At 48.0% G+C, this 18,239-nt stretch overlaps 1 protein-coding gene across 1 annotated transcript in view; it reads left to right on the plus strand.

Annotated features, from left to right (window-relative positions):
- LOC124039706 (extracellular sulfatase Sulf-1-like) overlaps positions 1–18,239 on the plus strand; it is a 73,681-nt gene that overhangs the window by 34,536 nt on the left and 20,906 nt on the right. Inside the window, exons 5-11 of the mRNA XM_046355958.1 lie at positions 3,493–3,662; positions 7,857–8,007; positions 8,387–8,562; positions 11,557–11,685; positions 12,188–12,244; positions 15,781–15,843; positions 15,993–16,068. Coding sequence (XP_046211914.1) covers positions 3,493–3,662; positions 7,857–8,007; positions 8,387–8,562; positions 11,557–11,685; positions 12,188–12,244; positions 15,781–15,843; positions 15,993–16,068 — 822 coding nt within the window. The remainder of the gene's footprint in view (positions 1–3,492; positions 3,663–7,856; positions 8,008–8,386; positions 8,563–11,556; positions 11,686–12,187; positions 12,245–15,780; positions 15,844–15,992; positions 16,069–18,239) is intronic.

An 18,239-nucleotide genomic window follows, 5' to 3' on the forward strand; every position in this document is an offset into this window, starting at 1 on the left:
TAAATTACCCACGAGTTGAGGCTGAGGTGTTTACGGGATTGGGAGACGAGTAGACGAGCATGTTGTTATTTCAGACCCAAGTGGACCCTATAAATTAAAACCACTGTGGTGGGCAGTGGACACACACACAGGCAAGCACGCATACTGTAACACACACACACAGGCAGGCACGCATACTGTAACACACACACACACACACACACACACACACACACACACACACACACACACACACACACACACACACACACACACACACACACACACACACACACACACACACACACACACACACACACACACACACACACACACACACACACACAGAGAGAGAGAGACACAGAGACACACAGAGAGACACACAGAGACGCACACTAGCCAGATCCCATTATGTAGACTTGTGGACAGTGATAGTGATGGGGATGGCAGTCCTCCTGTGTACAGTTCACTGGGCAGTCACCAGTCACAGTGGGCAGTAGAGGGTCAATAGACGGTGAGAAGTTCAGGGAACATCTCTCTGTGTGTACAGTTCACACACAAGGGCAATGCCAGTGCGTCGTCAAATTCTGTTGCCTCGACCATGTATTCACTACCAGGAACTGTCCGTCTCCATTTGTAACGCTCTGAGTTGGGACTCAGGATGTGATGCCCAAGGTTTTCACTCCCGCCCTCCGCTTCTCCAGCTTTTTCAGGCTTGCCTCTCACTCCATGACAGACTGACGGCCCCATTCAGTGTCCCTTCAAGCTGAACTTCCTAAAGAAACTCTTCAAGGAGCTGTGGTCTTCATGGGAATGTTTTTTTTTTCTCTCTCTCTCAAGTTGCCATAACTATTAGCTAAGCATGACTTTAACCAGTGGCACGTTAGCATGGCACCATTGCACACTGTCAGCCCTGCCAGGAGCCCTGTCAGGTCAAAGTGAACCTAAGGTTAGCGGGGATTTCTCTGAAATGGTGTAAATCAGATTTAACGTGATCCATCTTGGAGCTATTAATGGTTTTATAGCTGACTTTAATGACTTACTGGCTGGAGGGAGGGAGAGGCTGGTAGATTGCACGCACATGGCATTACCATGGTATTATCGTCCTACTCTACTCCAAACCACCATGACTCTGACCTGAGTTACCCTCCAGCAGTCCCAAATGACACCTTATTCCCTATACGGCGCACTACTTTTGACCAGGGGTCCATAGGACACTTGATTAGAAGTAGTGCACGATCTAGGGAATAATGTTTCCATTTTTGTGCCACAGGGCGCAGACTTAGGCTAGTTAAAGTGACGGGAAGGTAGTGAACACTCTGACGTGAACGTCCCAGTAGAGTTTCTCCGGCTTAGTTTTAGACATATGGGATTACTGGGTCAGTGGTCGTGACATACCGCCGCTAATGTCGTCAAGGTAACGAATGGCAATAGGCATACTGCAACACAGCACACTGTCTAAGAGGGGATTACATATCTCTTCCCCTTTCAGCTCCGCTGAAGCCTCGGACGACGAGGCCTCTAGGAAACAGCCTTAGAGAGAGGACACATTATGACCAACGCCAGGTCCTATTGCATCTGACCACAGAGCACTGGGCTGAATTTCTGGTTGTGTTTCCCCAACGGATCGCCACTTTTGGTGGACACCCAGCGGGTGATCTGCTGCGCGTGGCTGTTCACGGCTGACGTTAGTTTAAAAAATATGTTGCTTAATCTTTTATTTAACTAGGCACGTCAGTTAAAGAACAAATTCTTATTTACAATGACGGCCAAACCCGGACCACGCTGGGCCTGCACCTGGATTCGAACCAGGGTGTCTGTAGTGAGGGTGTCTCTAGCACTGAGATGCAGTGTCTTATACTGCCGTGCCACTCGTTCCAGCCATCCTCAGGCCCAGCCCTTAACCTCTCCGCAGCCTGACCCAGAGACCCTGTTAGCGTTACCCAGGGGAGAGAGGGTCTGCCTGGGGGGTAAAAGCGTGAGGAGAACCAGGTGTCCTTCCTATCTCCTAACCCCTCTCCCTCTTTGTTCCACCCTAGGGTTAGTGCACTACAGCTAGGTTGAGGCTCCTAGAGAGGCCCCCACCTGACCCGACCGGCCCCAAGCCCATTGCTCCACAGTCTTGCCTGATCTGTACATTCCTCCTTTCTTTTGAGAGAGAGAGGGGGGGGGGTGTGTGTGAGAGAGAGGGGGGGGGTGTGAGAGAGAGAGATTGAGGGATAAAGTGAGAGAGAGGAAAGGGAGAGGGGGAGAGAGAGGGGGAGACTTCAGTGTTGTCATAACACCGTGCCGGCTGAGACCACTGACCTCCTCTCACCATCAAGTGTTAGTGTCAACACCGGTGTCATAGTCAATACTGTCCCCCCGGCTCACAGAACCACTCATGAGGCAACCGCTTACACACACACACACATGCACACGAGCGTGCACACCCACACACACACACATGCAGAGATCACATGCACACACACACTGCAAACACGCACCGGTGAGTAGCCAGCTGTTAACTCAGTGGATTGCTACTGGATTGGGAGTTAGGAGGAATTTGGAAAGCAGAATAGTGGCTTCTCCGTGTCTAAAGTTTTGTGTAGATCTGGGCTGCTCTGGTTAAAGTAGCACATTATTTAGGGAAGTGGGTGTCATTTGGGGGACATCCCTGGATGGGGGACAGCCCTGGATGGGGGACAGCCCTGGATGGGGACAGCCCTGGATGGGGGACAGTCCTTAATGGGGACAGCCCTGGATGGGGGACAGCCTGGATGGGGGACAGCCCTGGATGGGGGACAACCCTGGATGGGGGACAGCCCTTGATGGGGGACAGCCCTGGATGGGGACAGCCCTGGATGGGGGACAGCCCTGGATGGGGGACAGCCCTGGATGGGGACAACCCTGGATGGGGGACAGTCCTGGATGTGGGACAGCCCTGGATGGGGGACAGTCCTGGTGGGGGACAGCCCTGGATGGGGGACAGCCCTGGATGGGGGACAGCCCTGGATGGGGACAACCCTGGATGGGGGACAGCCCTGGATGGGGGACAGCCCTGGATGGGGGACAGCCCTGGATGGGGGACAGCCCTGGATGGGGACAGCCCTGGATGGGGGACAGCCCTGGATGGGGACAGCCCTGGATGGGGGACAGCCCTGGATGGGGGACAGCCCTGGATGGGGGACAGCCCTGGATGGGGGACAGCCCTGGATGGGGACAGCCCTGGATAGGTAAAAACTAAAAGGCATTAAATAACATGTAAAAGACAGCAGCCATGTTACTTTGACCTGCTGTTAAAGGACCATGACATTGGAAAATAAGAGACTTTTAACTTTTGAGTCGGGCTTTCCGGATGCAGATTATGCCAATTCCTAGACGATGAAGCACTTTCTATGAATCGTCTCCATTAAACAGGCTCTGAAGTCCAGGACTAAAGGAATCACCCCTTGTGGCCTAACCTGTACAATACAAACCTATTTGTCCACACAATCAATATTTAAGCTAATACTACATTTCCCCCTGTTGCAGGACTATTTCACAGACCTTATCACCAACGACAGTATCAACTTCTTCAGGATGTCCAAGAAGGTTTACCCTCACCGGCCAGTGATGATGGTCCTCAGCCACGCTGCCCCCCATGGCCCGGAGGACTCAGCCCCACAGTACTCAGAGATGTTCCCCAACGCATCGCAACACATGTGAGTCAGACACACTATGCACGGATACACACATGCGCGCAGAGATACGTGCATACACACACAGACAGATGCATGGATTCACACACAAACACAAACACTGTATTTGCTGCAATGGGGAATTTTCCCCAAGTCTGAAGTGCTGTGGTTTATGATTGGCAGCCATTATCCTCCACATATTTTCTAAACATTATTACAGTTCTGTGTACTCCCAAGACGGTGTCTTTAATGGCACCCTATTCCCTACATATATAGTGCACTTCTTTTGACCACAATCCCGTTGGACCTAGTCAAAAGAAGTGCACTACATAGGGAATAGTGTGGGATACAGACCCTTCCCCTGGTCGTTAGATGATGACAGGCTGCTGAAACGCTCCTCTGGCAAAACCTTCTGACTGGCAGCGGGGAACTGATGTGATTTATCGTCTAAGAATAGTCAGGGAACGTATCTTCCTGGGAGAGGACACTGAGCTCCCGGGGCCACGCCCTCCGTAGTGGAGCTCTCATCCAGGAGCATCAGAACTGTGGCAGCCCTCCGATCAGAGAAATAGAATCATGATAGAATTTTGATTCTATTCCTATGGTTCCGAACAGGGCTAAGCTAGACTTCTCCATTGGCGCTAACCCAGCGGCCTCCCTCCCAACCTCCCTGCTCTATATCCCTCCTCAGCTCTGTGCTGCTCTCCTGTAAGTTGTGTCCTGAGGCTAGAAGACAGGGTGGGAGACCAGAGTCAGGTTTAGGCAGTTTGTTCTCTCTTTTTGTCCTTCACTCTCCTGCCCTTCATTCATGATCTCTCTCTCTCCCGCTCTCGCTCTCCATCACTCTTTCTTGTTCTCTATATCACACTCTCTGTCCTTCTCTCTCCTCTTCCTACTACCCCCGCTCTTCTCCCTTCCTCACCCTCTCTCCCTTCATCCCTCCCTTCATCCCTCCCTTCATCCCTACCTCTCCCTTCCCCCTCTCTCTCTCCCTTCCCCCTCCCCCTCTCCCTTCCCTCTCTCTCCCTCCCTCTCTGCCTCTCTCGCTTCCTGCTTTTTCATTCCCTGGGACATCCTGACCCTGTCTATATCAATCAGCCCCTTCTCCCCATGGCTGTAGGGATGTGAGGAATGCATTGTATGTTCTGGAGCAGGCAGGCCTTTGTGACATTATTCATGTATTTTTAGCACAAGCCTCCAGGCTTGGGAGGGGGGGTTGAGGGTCCAAGAGTTGGTGGTGAGGGAGGGGTCGGAGGTGAGGCAGAAGGGGGTGTGGCTGGGGGTACTAGGCCCCCGGATGTGTGAGTGGGTAGAGGTAGGGAAAGGGTGGGGGATATTGGGGGGAGGGTTTTAGGCCTCTTGGGGGGGGGGGGGGGTCATAGGGGGTTGCCAAGGTTACCATGTGTGTGGTGAGCACCAGGGTCAGTGTAGTGGGAAGAGGAACAGGTGCCAGGCATGGTCTGATGTGGGTGACATGTCTTCATGGGCATTGATGCACCATTGATGGTTCCCCTACACAGAGATTGTAAGTAGCATCAAACCAGCCTTTTTCCAAGTAGAGCACTAGGTTGCAGGCTTAAAGTCTTACTTATGGAAGTTCCCCTCTCCTCTGATTGAGTTGTGGTAACTCTTGCCCTCCTCCCCTTCCCTCCTCAGACCTCCATTGTGTTCTTCACCCGCCCAGCCAGGAGGACTAATAAGCCCCACAAAGAGGCTTGTCTCTGGGCACAGGGCCACCGGGGGCTGGGGTCTAGGCTGGGCACCTCTGAGGGAACCAGGAATGTTGGGGTCAGGGGAATGAGCCCAGCTCATATCAGGAGAGGCGTATAGGACACATACACCTGTCACACTATACCTTTATACGTCAAGGTTCTCAGGGTCAGTGTCTGGTTGCTTCCCAAATGACACTCCATTCCCTATATAGTGCACTACTTTTGACCACAGCCTTATGGGCCCTGGTCAAAAGTAGTGCGCTATATAGGAAATATGGTGCCATTTTGGACACAGATTACATCTAGCCAGGGTTCTAAAGGGTATTAGTTTGGGATTACCTCTCTGGCTCTCAGGGTTAGTGTTCAGCTTAGACTACAACCACACCACACAATTTAAAGGGCTATACATTCAGCTTGGGATAGAGCAAGGGGTTAAGGCCCTTAGTTTAAGGTTATTTTCACCCTACAGCTAAATGTTCAGCTTTGTCTTGTTCAGACACCACACAATACCGAGGTGTAGCTAGCTCATAGTCAGAATATGTTTAGACATCTACTGCCAGTCAAAGTGTATTAGTACACCCTAACAAGTACTTAAAGAAATAAAACCACTTCTTGTGGTTTTCTGTGAGGGTTTGTCATGTTCCTAATTCACGTCCCAGGGCTCCCAATTCACGTCCCAGGGCTCCCAATTCACGTCCCAGGGCTTCCGAGTGGCGCAGCGGTCTAAGGCACTGCATGAGGCATCACTACAGTCCCTGGTTCGAATCCAGGCTGTATCACATCCAGTCATGATTGGGAGTTCCATAGGGCGGCGCACAATTGGCCCAGCGTCGTCCGGGTTTGGCCGGTGTATGCTATCACTGTAAACAACCATTTGTTCTTAACTGACTTGCCTAGTTAAATTAAGGTTAAATAAAAAAATGGAATAAAAAATCCAGTTGTTCCTATTCCCAGGCTGCATCCTAAATGGCACACTATCCCCTATGGGCCTTCGTCAAAAGTAGTGCATCACATAGGGAATAGGGTGTGATTTGTGATGCAGAGAGGGAGAGCTACACCTTGGATCAGGAATGTTAATGACGTTAACATCAAACCGTTCCCTTAAACTACAGACGCCCGTTTTTGATTTACGACAGACAGGGCTTAGCTGTTTAACTGCTTTACGGAGCAACCTTCTAACCGCTAAATGCACTAAGGATTTACAGCATCAGGGAATGTCGTGTGAAATATCCTTGTCTGAACTACCTGATGTCTGTGGAACGTTCCTCGTCAGCATCTAAACCAAAAGCCAGCACCACAGTAGACAGGTGTACTGAACCTGTCTCTATAGACCTCTTCACAGCTACCAGCAACGACACACACAAATACCAGCCAATGCCACAGTTGATGTCTCTTTACACCTCCACATCTACCAACAACTCTCTGTCTCTCTCTATTTACCCACGTCTTGTCTTCACAGTCCAGGGCTTGTAACCAACTTGACTTGTGGGCCCAGAATCCAACACGGCTATTATTTCTTAAGCATGTGCCAACCCTCAAATGACTCCTCTGAGCCAAGAGGTCTGTCGACTCAGTGTGAGAGGGGGGAGAGAATTTTTCTTAGTAAACATCTTGGTTATTGATGCTTGTCAAACAGAGCAGACAGCAGGGTAGAACCCACAGACACCTATGGCCCAAAAATGGCACCATATTCCCTACATAATGTAGTAGTGCACTACTGTACGTAGGGAGTAGGGTGCCATTTGGGAAACAACCATTGACACCTGCAGATGGCTGAGAAATGACAGACAGGTGGTTGCTGACTACTACTGCTGAAACCTTAAAGGGTTACACGTACACACACACACACACACACACACACACACACACACACACACACACACACACACACACACACACACACACACACACACACACACACACACACACACACACACACACACACACACACACACACAGGGTTTCTTTATGGCTAGTTGGTATTCTTTATGACTCTTGCATGTTTTGCTTCTCTTGCCTCCTCGATTTGCAGGACTGTTAGTGAGGGTTGAACAGACACACTGTGTTTGTTCTGTATTTCATAGCCTCTGTATTGCAAGGTCTAGGTCCTCCTAGGGAGAATTTGGGGTGCATCTCAAGCAATGGTGACCGGTGGCACTTTACTATGAGCCCATCTTCTCCATTTAAAGGCTGGAACAGAATGACCGAAAGGTTGCAAGTTCGAATCCCCGAGCTGACAAGGTACAAATCTGTCGTTCTGCCCCTGAACAGGCAGTTAACCCACTGTTCCTAGGCCGTCATTGAAAATAAGAATTTGTTCTTAACTGACTTGCCTAGTAAAATAAAAATAAATTTAAAAAAACACATCAAGCTTCACTCCAGCCATTATTATGAGTCGTCCCCTTCACCAACCTCCTCTTTGTCATCCAAACTGATGTACAGAGAACAGAATGGGTAAAAACAAGATCTTGAACTAACTGTTTTGTGTTTCCTCTCCTCTCCGCAGCACCCCCAGTTATAACTACGCCCCAAACATGGATAAACACTGGATCATGCAGTACACCGGCCCCATGAGGCCCATCCACATGGAATTCACTAACTTCCTGCACAGGAAGAGACTACAGACGCTCATGTCAGTGGACGACTCTGTTCAGAAGGTAAGACAATCTGTTTCTAGCTACACTTGATAGTTTTAATTTGTGTAGGGAGGGAGATACTGTGCAAAGCTGTCATCAAGGCAAAGGGTGGGCTACTTTGACTGAATCTCAAATATAAAATATATTTTGATTTCTTTAACACTTTTTTGGTTACTACATGATTCCATATGTGTCATTTCATAGTTTTGATGTCTTCCCTATTATTCTACAATAAAGAAAATAGTAAAAAATCTAGAAAAAACCTGGAATGATTAGGTGTGTCAACTTTTGACCGGTACTGTATGTGCAGTAGTAATAAGCTCATGAGGTGTGAGTTTGTCTATTTGTCTCTTTGTGTCTATTCCTTGCTCACACACACACACGACTGTGTTTTCCCCAGGTATATGAGATGTTGGTAGAGAGTGGAGAGCTGGACAACACCTATGTAATCTATACTGCTGACCATGGCTATCACATCGGTCAGTTCGGACTGGTAAAGGGGAAGTCAATGCCCTATGACTTTGACATCCGAGTACCCTTCTTCCTCAGAGGGCCCAATGTTGAGCCTGGAGCAGTGTAAGTAAGCCTCGTCCAAGCCAAACCTGGCCGTAGGAGGCTGCTTGATGTACAAGTACACCCCCTGAACTGGACGCTAGTCTGTTCCAGAGCTTTACCCCCGATCTTTCTCCTTAAAGGACAAATCCACTCAAAAAACTATCTTACCATCTTACCAACAATACCAAATGACACTGAAAATGGAACTCAATGCCACTTTGTTTGGCACTCAGCATGAAAGGGTAACTCCACTCAAAAACATGGTCTTTTTCTTCATTCGCCCTCTGTTGATACAGTATGTTTTGCACGTCAGCAGTCATGTTTTCAAGATATTGGACTTTCAAGAGCAAAGTGTCACAACATTTGGTATTGTTGTTGATTATGGTGTTGATGTGGATGTTTATGGTGTTGGTGTGGTTGTTTGTGGTGTTGGTGTTTATGATGTTGTTGATTATGGTGTTGGTGTGGTTGATTATGGTGTTGGTGTGGTTGTTTGTAGTGTTGGTGTTTATGTTGTTGTTGATTATGGTGTTGGTGTGGATGTTTATGGTGTTGGTGTGGTTGTTTATGGTGTTGGTGTGGTTGTTTATGGTGTTGGTGTGGCTGTTTGTAGTGTTGGTGTTTATGTTGTTGTTGATTATGGTGTTGGTGTGGATGTTTATGGTGTTGGTGTGGTTGTTGTTGATTATGGTGTTGGTGTGGTTGATTATGGTGTTGGTGTGGATGTTTATGGTGTTGGTGTGGTTGTTTGTAGTGTTGGTGTTTATGTTGTTCTTGATTATGGTGTTGGTGTGGATGTTTATGGTGTTGGTGTGGTTGTTTGTAGTGTTGGTGTTTATGTTGTTGTTGATTATGGTGTTGGTGTGGTTGTTTATGGTGTTGGTGTGGTTGTTTATGGTGTTGGTGTGGTTGTTTATGGTGTTGGTGTGGTTGTTTGTAGTGTTGGTGTTTATGTTGTTGTTGATTATGGTGTTGGTGTGGTTGTTTATGGTGTTGGTGTGGTTGTTTGTAGTGTTGGTTTTTATGTTGTTTTTGATTATAGTGTTGGTGTGGTTGTTTGTAGTGTTGGTGTTTATGTTGTTGTTGATTATGGTGTTGGTGTGGTTGATTATGGTGTTGGTGTGGATGTTTATGGTTGTTTGTTGGTTTGGTTGTTTGATTATGGTGTTGGTGTGGTTGTGTTTATGTTGTTGTTGATTATGGTGTTGGTTGGTGTTGGTTGATTATGGTGTTGGTGTGGATGTTTATGGTGTTGGTGTGGTTGTTGTTGATTATGGTGTTGTGTGTTGATTATGGTGTTGGTGTGGTTGATTATGGTGTTGGTGTGGTTGTTTGTAGTGTTGGTGTTTATTATGGTGTTGGTGTGGATGTTTTGGTGTTGGTGTGGTTGTTTATGGTGTTGGTGTGGTTGTTTATGGTGTTGGTGTGGCTGTTTGTAGTGTTGGTGTTTATGTTGTTGTTGATTATGGTGTTGGTGTGGATGTTTATGGTGTTGGTGTGGTTGTTGTTGATTATGGTGTTGGTGTGGTTGATTATGGTGTTGGTGTGGATGTTTATGGTGTTGGTGTGGTTGTTTGTAGTGTTGGTGTTTATGTTGTTCTTGATTATGGTGTTGGTGTGGATGTTTATGGTGTTGGTGTGGTTGTTTGTAGTGTTGGTGTTTATGTTGTTGTTGATTATGGTGTTGGTGTGGTTGTTTATGGTGTTGGTGTGGTTGTTTATAGTGTTGGTGTTTATGTTGTTGTTGATTATGGTGTTGGTGTGGTTGTTTATGGTGTTGGTGTGGTTGTTTGTAGTGTTGGTGTTTATGTTGTTGTTGATTATGGTGTTGGTGTGGTTGTTTATGGTGTTGGTGTGGTTGTTTGTAGTGTTGGTTTTTATGTTGTTTTTGATTATAGTGTTGGTGTGGTTGTTTGTAGTGTTGGTGTTTATGTTGTTGTTGATTATGGTGTTGGTGTGGTTGATTATGGTGTTGGTGTGGATTTTTATGGTGTTTGTGTGGTTGTTTGTAGTGTTGGCGTTTATGTTGTTGTTGATTATGGTGTTGGTGTGGTTGTTTGTAGTGTTGGTGTTTATGTTGTTGTTGATTATGGTGTTGGTGTGGTTGATTATGGTGTTGGTGTGGATGTTTGTAGTGTTGGTGTTTATGTTGTTGTTGATTATGGTGTTGGTGTGGTTGATTATGGTGTTGGTGTGGTTGATTATGGTGTTGGTGTGGCTGTTTGTAGTGTTGGTGTTTATGTTGTTGTTGATTATGGTGTTGGTGTGGTTGATTATGGTGTTGGTGTGGATGTTTATGGTGTTGGTGTGGTTGTTTGTAGTGTTGGTGTTTATGTTGTTGTTGATTATGGTGTTGGTGTGGTTGTTTGTGGTGTTGGTGTTTATGATGTTGTTGATTATGGTGTTGGTGTGGTTGATTATGGTGTTGGTGTTGTTGATTATGGTGTTGGTGTGGTTGTTTGTGGTGTTGGTGTTTATGATGTTGTTGATTATGGTGTTGGTGTGGTTGTTTATGGTGTTGATGTGGATGTTTATGGTGTTGGTGTGGTTGTGGTTTGTGGTGTTGGTGTTTATGTTGATTATGGTGTTGGTGTGGTTGTGTATGGTGTGGATGTGGATGTTTATGGTGTTGGTGTGGTTGTGATTTGTGGTGTTGGTGTTTATGTTGATTATGGTGTTGGTGTGGATGTGTATGGTGTGGATGTGGATGTTTATGGTGTTGGTGTGGTTGTGGTTTGTGGTGTTGGTGTTTATGTTGATTATGGTGTTGGTGTGATTATGGTGTGGATGTGGATGTTTATGGTGTTGGTGTGGTTGTGGTTTGTGGTGTTGGTGTTTATGTTGTTGTTGATTATGGTGTGGATGTGTATGGTGTGGTTGTGGTTTGTGGTGTTGGTGTTTATGTTGTTGTTGATTATGGTGTTGGTGTGGATGTGTATGGTGTTGGTGTGGTTGTTTATGGTGTCTATGTTGTTGTTTATGTTGGTGTTATTTATGGTGTTTGTTTCTCCACAGGAACACTCAACTGGTGTTGAACATTGACCTGGCTCCCACTATCCTACACATCGCTGGGCTGGACACTCCTCCGGACATGGATGGGAAGTCCATCCTCCAACTACTGGAGCATGAGAAAACTGGCAACAGGTACACATGGACACATATTTGTATTCTATTTTCTTATTCATATCTTTATCAACAGGTACACATGGACTGCCATCCAAATTTCACCATGATGTCCCCTAAGGACAAGGGACAGTCTGGGATTGGTACATCCCCTTTGTGGTTTGAATGCCAGATTCCTCTTAAAGTTTTTAGCACTATGGCAAGGAAAAAGAAAGTATACAGAACATACAGAACAAATTTCAGTTCGTTATCGCGTCTCCACAAAACCTCAGCAATACTAGAATCACCTTGTGTAATAACTTACTCTGTCTGGCTGTACACTGAAGACCAACATAGCTCATGGTGTGTGTTCCAAATGGCACTCCATTCCCTATATAGTGTGCTACACGGTAACCCTGTAGTGCACTAAATAAAAGTAGTGCACTAAATAAGAAATAGGTTGCCATTTGGGATGCACACATTGGTAAGTCCACAGGCAGGCCCATGTGAATTACACGGACTAAAGTGGATTTTGTTTTTCCAGATTCAAACCCAATCGGAAACCCAAAGTCTGGAGGGACACATTCCTAGTGGAGAGAGGGTAAACTGATGTCCTTTCTTCCTATCCCCTACACACGCACGCACGCACGCACGCACGCACGCACGCACGCACACACACACACACACACACACACACACACACACACACACACACACACACACACACACACACCACAGATCCTTTTTATCATGGTTTGACCGATGCTAGGATCTATATACTCCTGCCTGGTGCATCGAAACAGCTCTCACAGGCAGGCGTGGGCACACGGTGCTTTAAAGGGACATCTTTGTCTGTCAGCCTGCTCTTTTGGGCCTGCATTTCCAATGCGGGAGACCGAGGCTGTGACCCAAATAGTACCTTACTCCCTATATAATGCACTACCTTCGACTAGAACGCCATAGGGACAGCAATAGAAAACGTGATCACAGCCAAGCCCAAGCCCAGGCCCCTGTGCTGTGTGTCAGTAAGACTCAGAGACTTAAAAGCTCTGGTCAAAATGTGTTCCCTACATAGGGAATACCATTTGGGACATATAAATTGCCTTTGTCCTCCTTGTGTGGGGCCTGTGTTGCAAGTGTTTAAGGCTGGGAAGAGAAACAGTGTCTGTGTCTCAAATTGCACCCTATTTCCTATATAGGGCACTATATAGAGAATAGAGTGCCATTTTGGAGGCAGACGGTAACCTGGAGTTGTCCCTGTCTGTCTGCGTGTCCTTGCTCTGGCTGATGGGAGGGGAGCCAGCCGGATACAATCGTGGCAGAGCAGACGGAGTTATACATGCACAACATTGACGTGGGCTGTGGTGTTCGACATCGTCTGATGATACCTGAGGAAGGACAGGAAGTCTCATACGACACACACGCACAGGACGTGTTGCTGCCACTGTGTGTAAAGAAGCATTCGTGAGTGAGCACGCCAGTCGTGGGAGAACCGAGGCCTAGAGCACAGAGTCGGAATATGACCTGGTGTGTTTCTATAGGCATTGCCCACCCTGCCCATCTCTACCCAGCCCTGGCCATCTCTACCCAGCCCTGGCCATCTCTACCCAGCCCTGGCCATCTCTACCCAGCCCTGGCCAGCTCTGCGCAGCCCTGGCCATCTCTACACAGCCCTGGCCATCTCTACCCAGCCCTGGCCATCTCTACCCAGCCCTGGCCATCTCTACCCAGCCCTGGCTAGCTCTACCCAGCCCTGGCCAGCTCTGCCCAGCCCTGGCCAACTCTGCCCAGCCATGGCCATCTCTACCCAGCCCTGGCCATCTCTACCCAGCCCTGGCCAGCTCTGCCCAGCCCTGGCCAGCTCTGCCAAGCCCTGGCCAGCTCTGCCAAGCCCTGGCCATCTCTACCCAGCCCTGGCCATCTCTACCCAGCCCTGGCCAGCTCTGCCAAGCCCTGGCCATCTCTACCCAGCCCTGGCCATCTCTACCCAGCCCTGGCCAGCTCTGCCAAGCCCTGGCCATCTCTACCCAGCCCTGGCCATCTCTACCCAGCCCTGGCAGCTCTGCCCAGCCTTGCCCAGCTCTGGCCAGCCCTACACAGCCCTGGCCAGCTCTGCCCAGCCCTGCCCAGCTCTGGCCAGCCCTACACAGCCCTGGCCAGCTCTGCCCAGCCCTGCCCAGCCCTGGCCAACCCTACACAGCCCTGGCCAGCTCTGCCCAGCCTTGCCCAGCTCTGCCCAGCCTTGGCCATCTCTACCCAGCCCTGGCCATCTCTACCCAGCCCTGGCCATCTCTACCCAGCCCTGGCCATCTCTACCCAGCCCTGGCCAGCTCTGCCCAGCCCTGGCCAGCTCTGCCCAGCCCTGGCCAGCTCTGCCAAGCCCTGGCCAGCTCTGCCAAGCCCTGGCCATCTCTACCCAGCCCTGGCCATCTCTACCCAGCCCTGGCCATCTCTACCCAGCCCTGGCCATCTCTACCCAGCCCTGGCCAGCTCTGCCAAGCCCTGGCCAGCTCTGCCAAGCCCTGGCCATCTCTACCCAGCCCTGGCCATCTCTACCCAGCCCTGGCCAGCTCTGCCAAGCCCTGGCCATCTCTACCCAGCCCTGGCCATTTCTACCCAGCCCTGGCAGCTCTGCCCAGCCTTGCCCAGCTCTGGCCAGCCCTACACAGCCCTGGCCAGCTCTGCCCAGCCCTGCCCAGCTCTGGCCAGCCCTACACAGCCCTGGCCAGCTCTGCCCAGCCTTGCCCAGCTCTGGCCAACCCTACACAGCCCTGGCCAGCTCTGCCCAGCCTTGCCCAGCTCTGCCCAGCCTTGCCCAGCTCTGCCCAGCCTCGCTCAGCTCTGCCCAGCCTCGCTCAGCTCTGGCCAGCCCTGCCCAGCTCTGGCCAGCCCTACACAGCCCTGGCCAGCTCTATCCTGCGCAAAGCACATTGACCTCCTCCTGGCTTTGGCACACTGGCACCACTCTAGCCCTTAGACCCACACGGCCCTGCCAATACACAGTCAACTATACTGCCAACCCGCACTGCCAACCCTGACTGCATTCTCCGGACGCACAGGCATAACAACTATGACAACAGAACACTGTGACCCTAAAGTACAACCTGCCACCTTGCCTTTGAGAGTGTCTGTGACTGCTGTCCTGTATTGTCTTGTCCTGTCTGACAGGTTACAGGAAACTGAGAAGTTACAGAAGCTAATGCAGCTCTCTATGAGATGTTCGACGAGCAGGTGTCTACATACTTTTGGCCATGTAGTGTACACCACAATAGCAAAGTGATGGATGGCTCAGTAGCTTTGAAACAGGAACAGGCTAACACTGACAGGGCTATCAGTATATTGAGGTTGACCACCGACCCCAGTAGAAGCATGATGGATGGCTCAGTAGATTCTCTCCATTGTTGAGTAACAGAGGGCGAGGGGGTGTCTCTCAAATGGCAACCTTTTTCCCATCTGGTGCATTACTTTTGACCAGGGCCCATTGGATTATGGTCAAAAGTAGTTCACTTTATAGGGAATAGGGTGCGAATTGGGAAGCAGACATAGAATAGTACTGTGATGGATAGCTCCGTATATTCTCTCCATTGTATAGTAACACAGTGGAGTGTCTGGAGAGGCTTATCTCAACAGTCATAACGTACGTATCTGTTCCAAATGGCACCATATTACCTACATAGTGCACTGCTTTTGACTAGAGCCCTATGGGTAAAGTAGTACACTATATAGGGAATAGGGTGCCATTTGGGATGCATCCGATGAAAAACCCCAGTGTTCAGGCGTCATACACATGGTGGATTAAACAGCCTAAAGCCCTACAAGTCAGAGGTCACCAGTCTTTCATTTCAGGCACAGCAGTGTTCTGTCGTTAATTACCCCATCACACAAACAGCAGCTGGAAGGCAGGAGGCCTACTGCAACACTAGTCAATGTCTGCGACCCAAATTGGGCCTTATTCCCTATATAGTGCGCAACTTTTAACCAGGGCCCCATGGTTGAAAGAAGTCCACTATATGGGGAATAGTGTGCCATTTGGGACGCAGATCATTAGAGTGGAGGCCTGGCATGGGAAGCTACTTCTCCGTAGATTTTCAGACACACAGCTTGTTTAAAAAAAAAACTGGTCCCTCCTGTCTGCAGTAAACTCCTGAGGAAGGACGAGGATAGAAGAGGCAGTTCAACCACCCAGCACACCAATAGCCTGCCCCTACTCTAACCCTCAACTCTACCACTGTCCTAACCAATACCTGTCCCCTAACCTGACTTGTCCCTCTCCTGTGTTCCTCTACAGTAAACTCCTGAGACAGAAGGAGGATGGTGGAGGCAGTCCAACCACCCCCTCACACCAACAGCCTGCCCAAGTACAAGAAGGTCAAAGAGGTGTGTCAACAGGCAGAGTTCCAGACGCCCTGCCAACAGCCTGGGCAGGTATGTGTATTCACACACACGCACATGCACACACAAAAACACTCATACCCACACATACTAGCATTGAATATTTTCCCGGTATTTTACAAATGTTCCATCCCGAGAATAAATCCCTTTTCTCCCGGGTAACCCTGTATTTCCCGCCAAAACTGGAAGTGTCATTCAAAAGCATTATAAAGCGTACAAATAAGCCTATGTCTGGATTTGATTTGAGCTTTGGTTGAAAATACAAGCCGGATGCTACCTGAGCCTGATGAGCCCTACATTGAAGACATTTGATGAGCCCAGGCCCAAGCCCAAATGACTGTGCCATTACCCAATACGTATGTGATAAAGGATACTGCAGATTGCAAAGGACAGAAAAACATAAAAGTCTATAGATGTAGCCAGCTAGCTATAGAGTATGCTCTCGTGGGTAAATAAATTAAAACTAGCTCCACGAGGCTCATCTTTTTGAGTGTGAACTGTATTACTGTATTATATTATGTGAACTTGAATTGCACGCATAGTTCCAACCACGATGAAGCAGGGAGAGAGCATGAGATTCTGCGGTAGCACGAGGCCTACAAAGTTACAAGAATAGGCTAGCAAATTTAGATTTTAATTTTGAAATATAACACGATAATTAGTAGGCTGGCGCATATGTAGGCCTACATTTCATAATATTTCCCCTAATGTTATTAGCCTACCTCTTCTTTCTCTCTCTATTTTTCCTTCATTCCTTCCTCGCTTTCAACACTTAAATACATTCCTTATGATATTCTTGAGGGCATTCACTTCTCTTCAAGGAGATGAAATGGTTATGGCTCTGAATAAATAACTGCTATAGTCAACCGCCATCGCTCTTCTTTGAAACATTTAGCAAACAAGCGCTTGCATCCCTATCCGCAAAGTCTATTGGTCTAAGAAATGCTAAAAAAAATGATTGGAACCAAAAATCTCAAATTTGGACGCATCAGACTTAAGAACAGATCTCCACTGGTGTTTCTTGGCCCAAGCAAGTCTCTTCTTCTTATTGGTGTCCTTTAGTAGTGGTTTCTTGGCAGCATTTAGACTATGGAGGCCTGAATCACACAGTCTCCTTCTGAACAGTTGATGTTGAGATGTGTCTGTTACTTGAACTCAGTGAAGCATTTATTTGGTCTGCAATTTCTGAGGCTGGTAACTCAGAAATTGCAGTAGAGGTAACTCTGGGTCTTCCTTTCCTGTGGCGGTCCTCATGCGAGCCAAAGTCACCATAGCGCATTGATGGTTTTTGAGACTGCACTTGAAGAAACTTTCAAAGTTCTTGACATTTTCTGTATGTACTTCATGTCTTAAAGTAATGATGGACTGTCGTTTCTCCTGGCCTATTTGAGCTGTTCTTTTACCAAATAGGGCTATCTTCTGTATACCCCCTACCTAGTCCCAACACAACTGATTGGCTCAAACGCATTAACAAGGGAAATAAAAATCCACAAATGAACTTTTAACAAGGCACACCTGTTAATTGAAATGCATTCCAGGTGACTTCCTCATTAAGCTGGTTGAGAGAATGGCAAGAGTGTGCAAAGCTGCCATCAAGGCAAAGGGTGGCTACTTTGAGGAATGTCAAATATGAAATATATTGAATTTGTTTAACACCTTTTTGATTACTACGTGATTCCGTATGTGTTATTTCATAGTTTGTCTTTACTATTATTCTACAATATAGGAAATAGTCTAAATAAAGAAAAGCTCTTGCATGAGTAGCTGTGTCCAAGCTTTTGACTGGTACTATGTATATGGGGCTATGTATCAATCTGGAACAGGATGAACTATGTTGGATGCCATTTGAATGGAGTTGATGGAGAGCGAGAGAGAGAGAGAGAGAGAGAGAGAGAGAGAGAGAGAGAGAGAGAGAGAGAGAGAGCGAGAAAAGAGATTTGCTCGCGCCGGCACTGATTTAACGGAATGAAAACAACGGCTGTTTTAAAAGTCCGTAGTTGCAGTTTTTATTTTATTTTTAAGTAAGATATTTACACACCAAAAAAAACCAAGGTGACCCCCGAAAGCCAGATGGAGAAAAGGTAAAGTGAAATGGTAAAGTAGATGCGCATTTGGTCTTTATATTACAATAGCATCGTGTTGCAGCAAATGTAGGGCTACCCATCACAAGAAGAAGTGTCACCATGATGAGATGATAGGTCAAC

This window comes from Oncorhynchus gorbuscha, linkage group LG07, assembly GCF_021184085.1.
Source record: "Oncorhynchus gorbuscha isolate QuinsamMale2020 ecotype Even-year linkage group LG07, OgorEven_v1.0, whole genome shotgun sequence".
Lineage (NCBI taxonomy): Eukaryota > Metazoa > Chordata > Actinopteri > Salmoniformes > Salmonidae > Oncorhynchus > Oncorhynchus gorbuscha.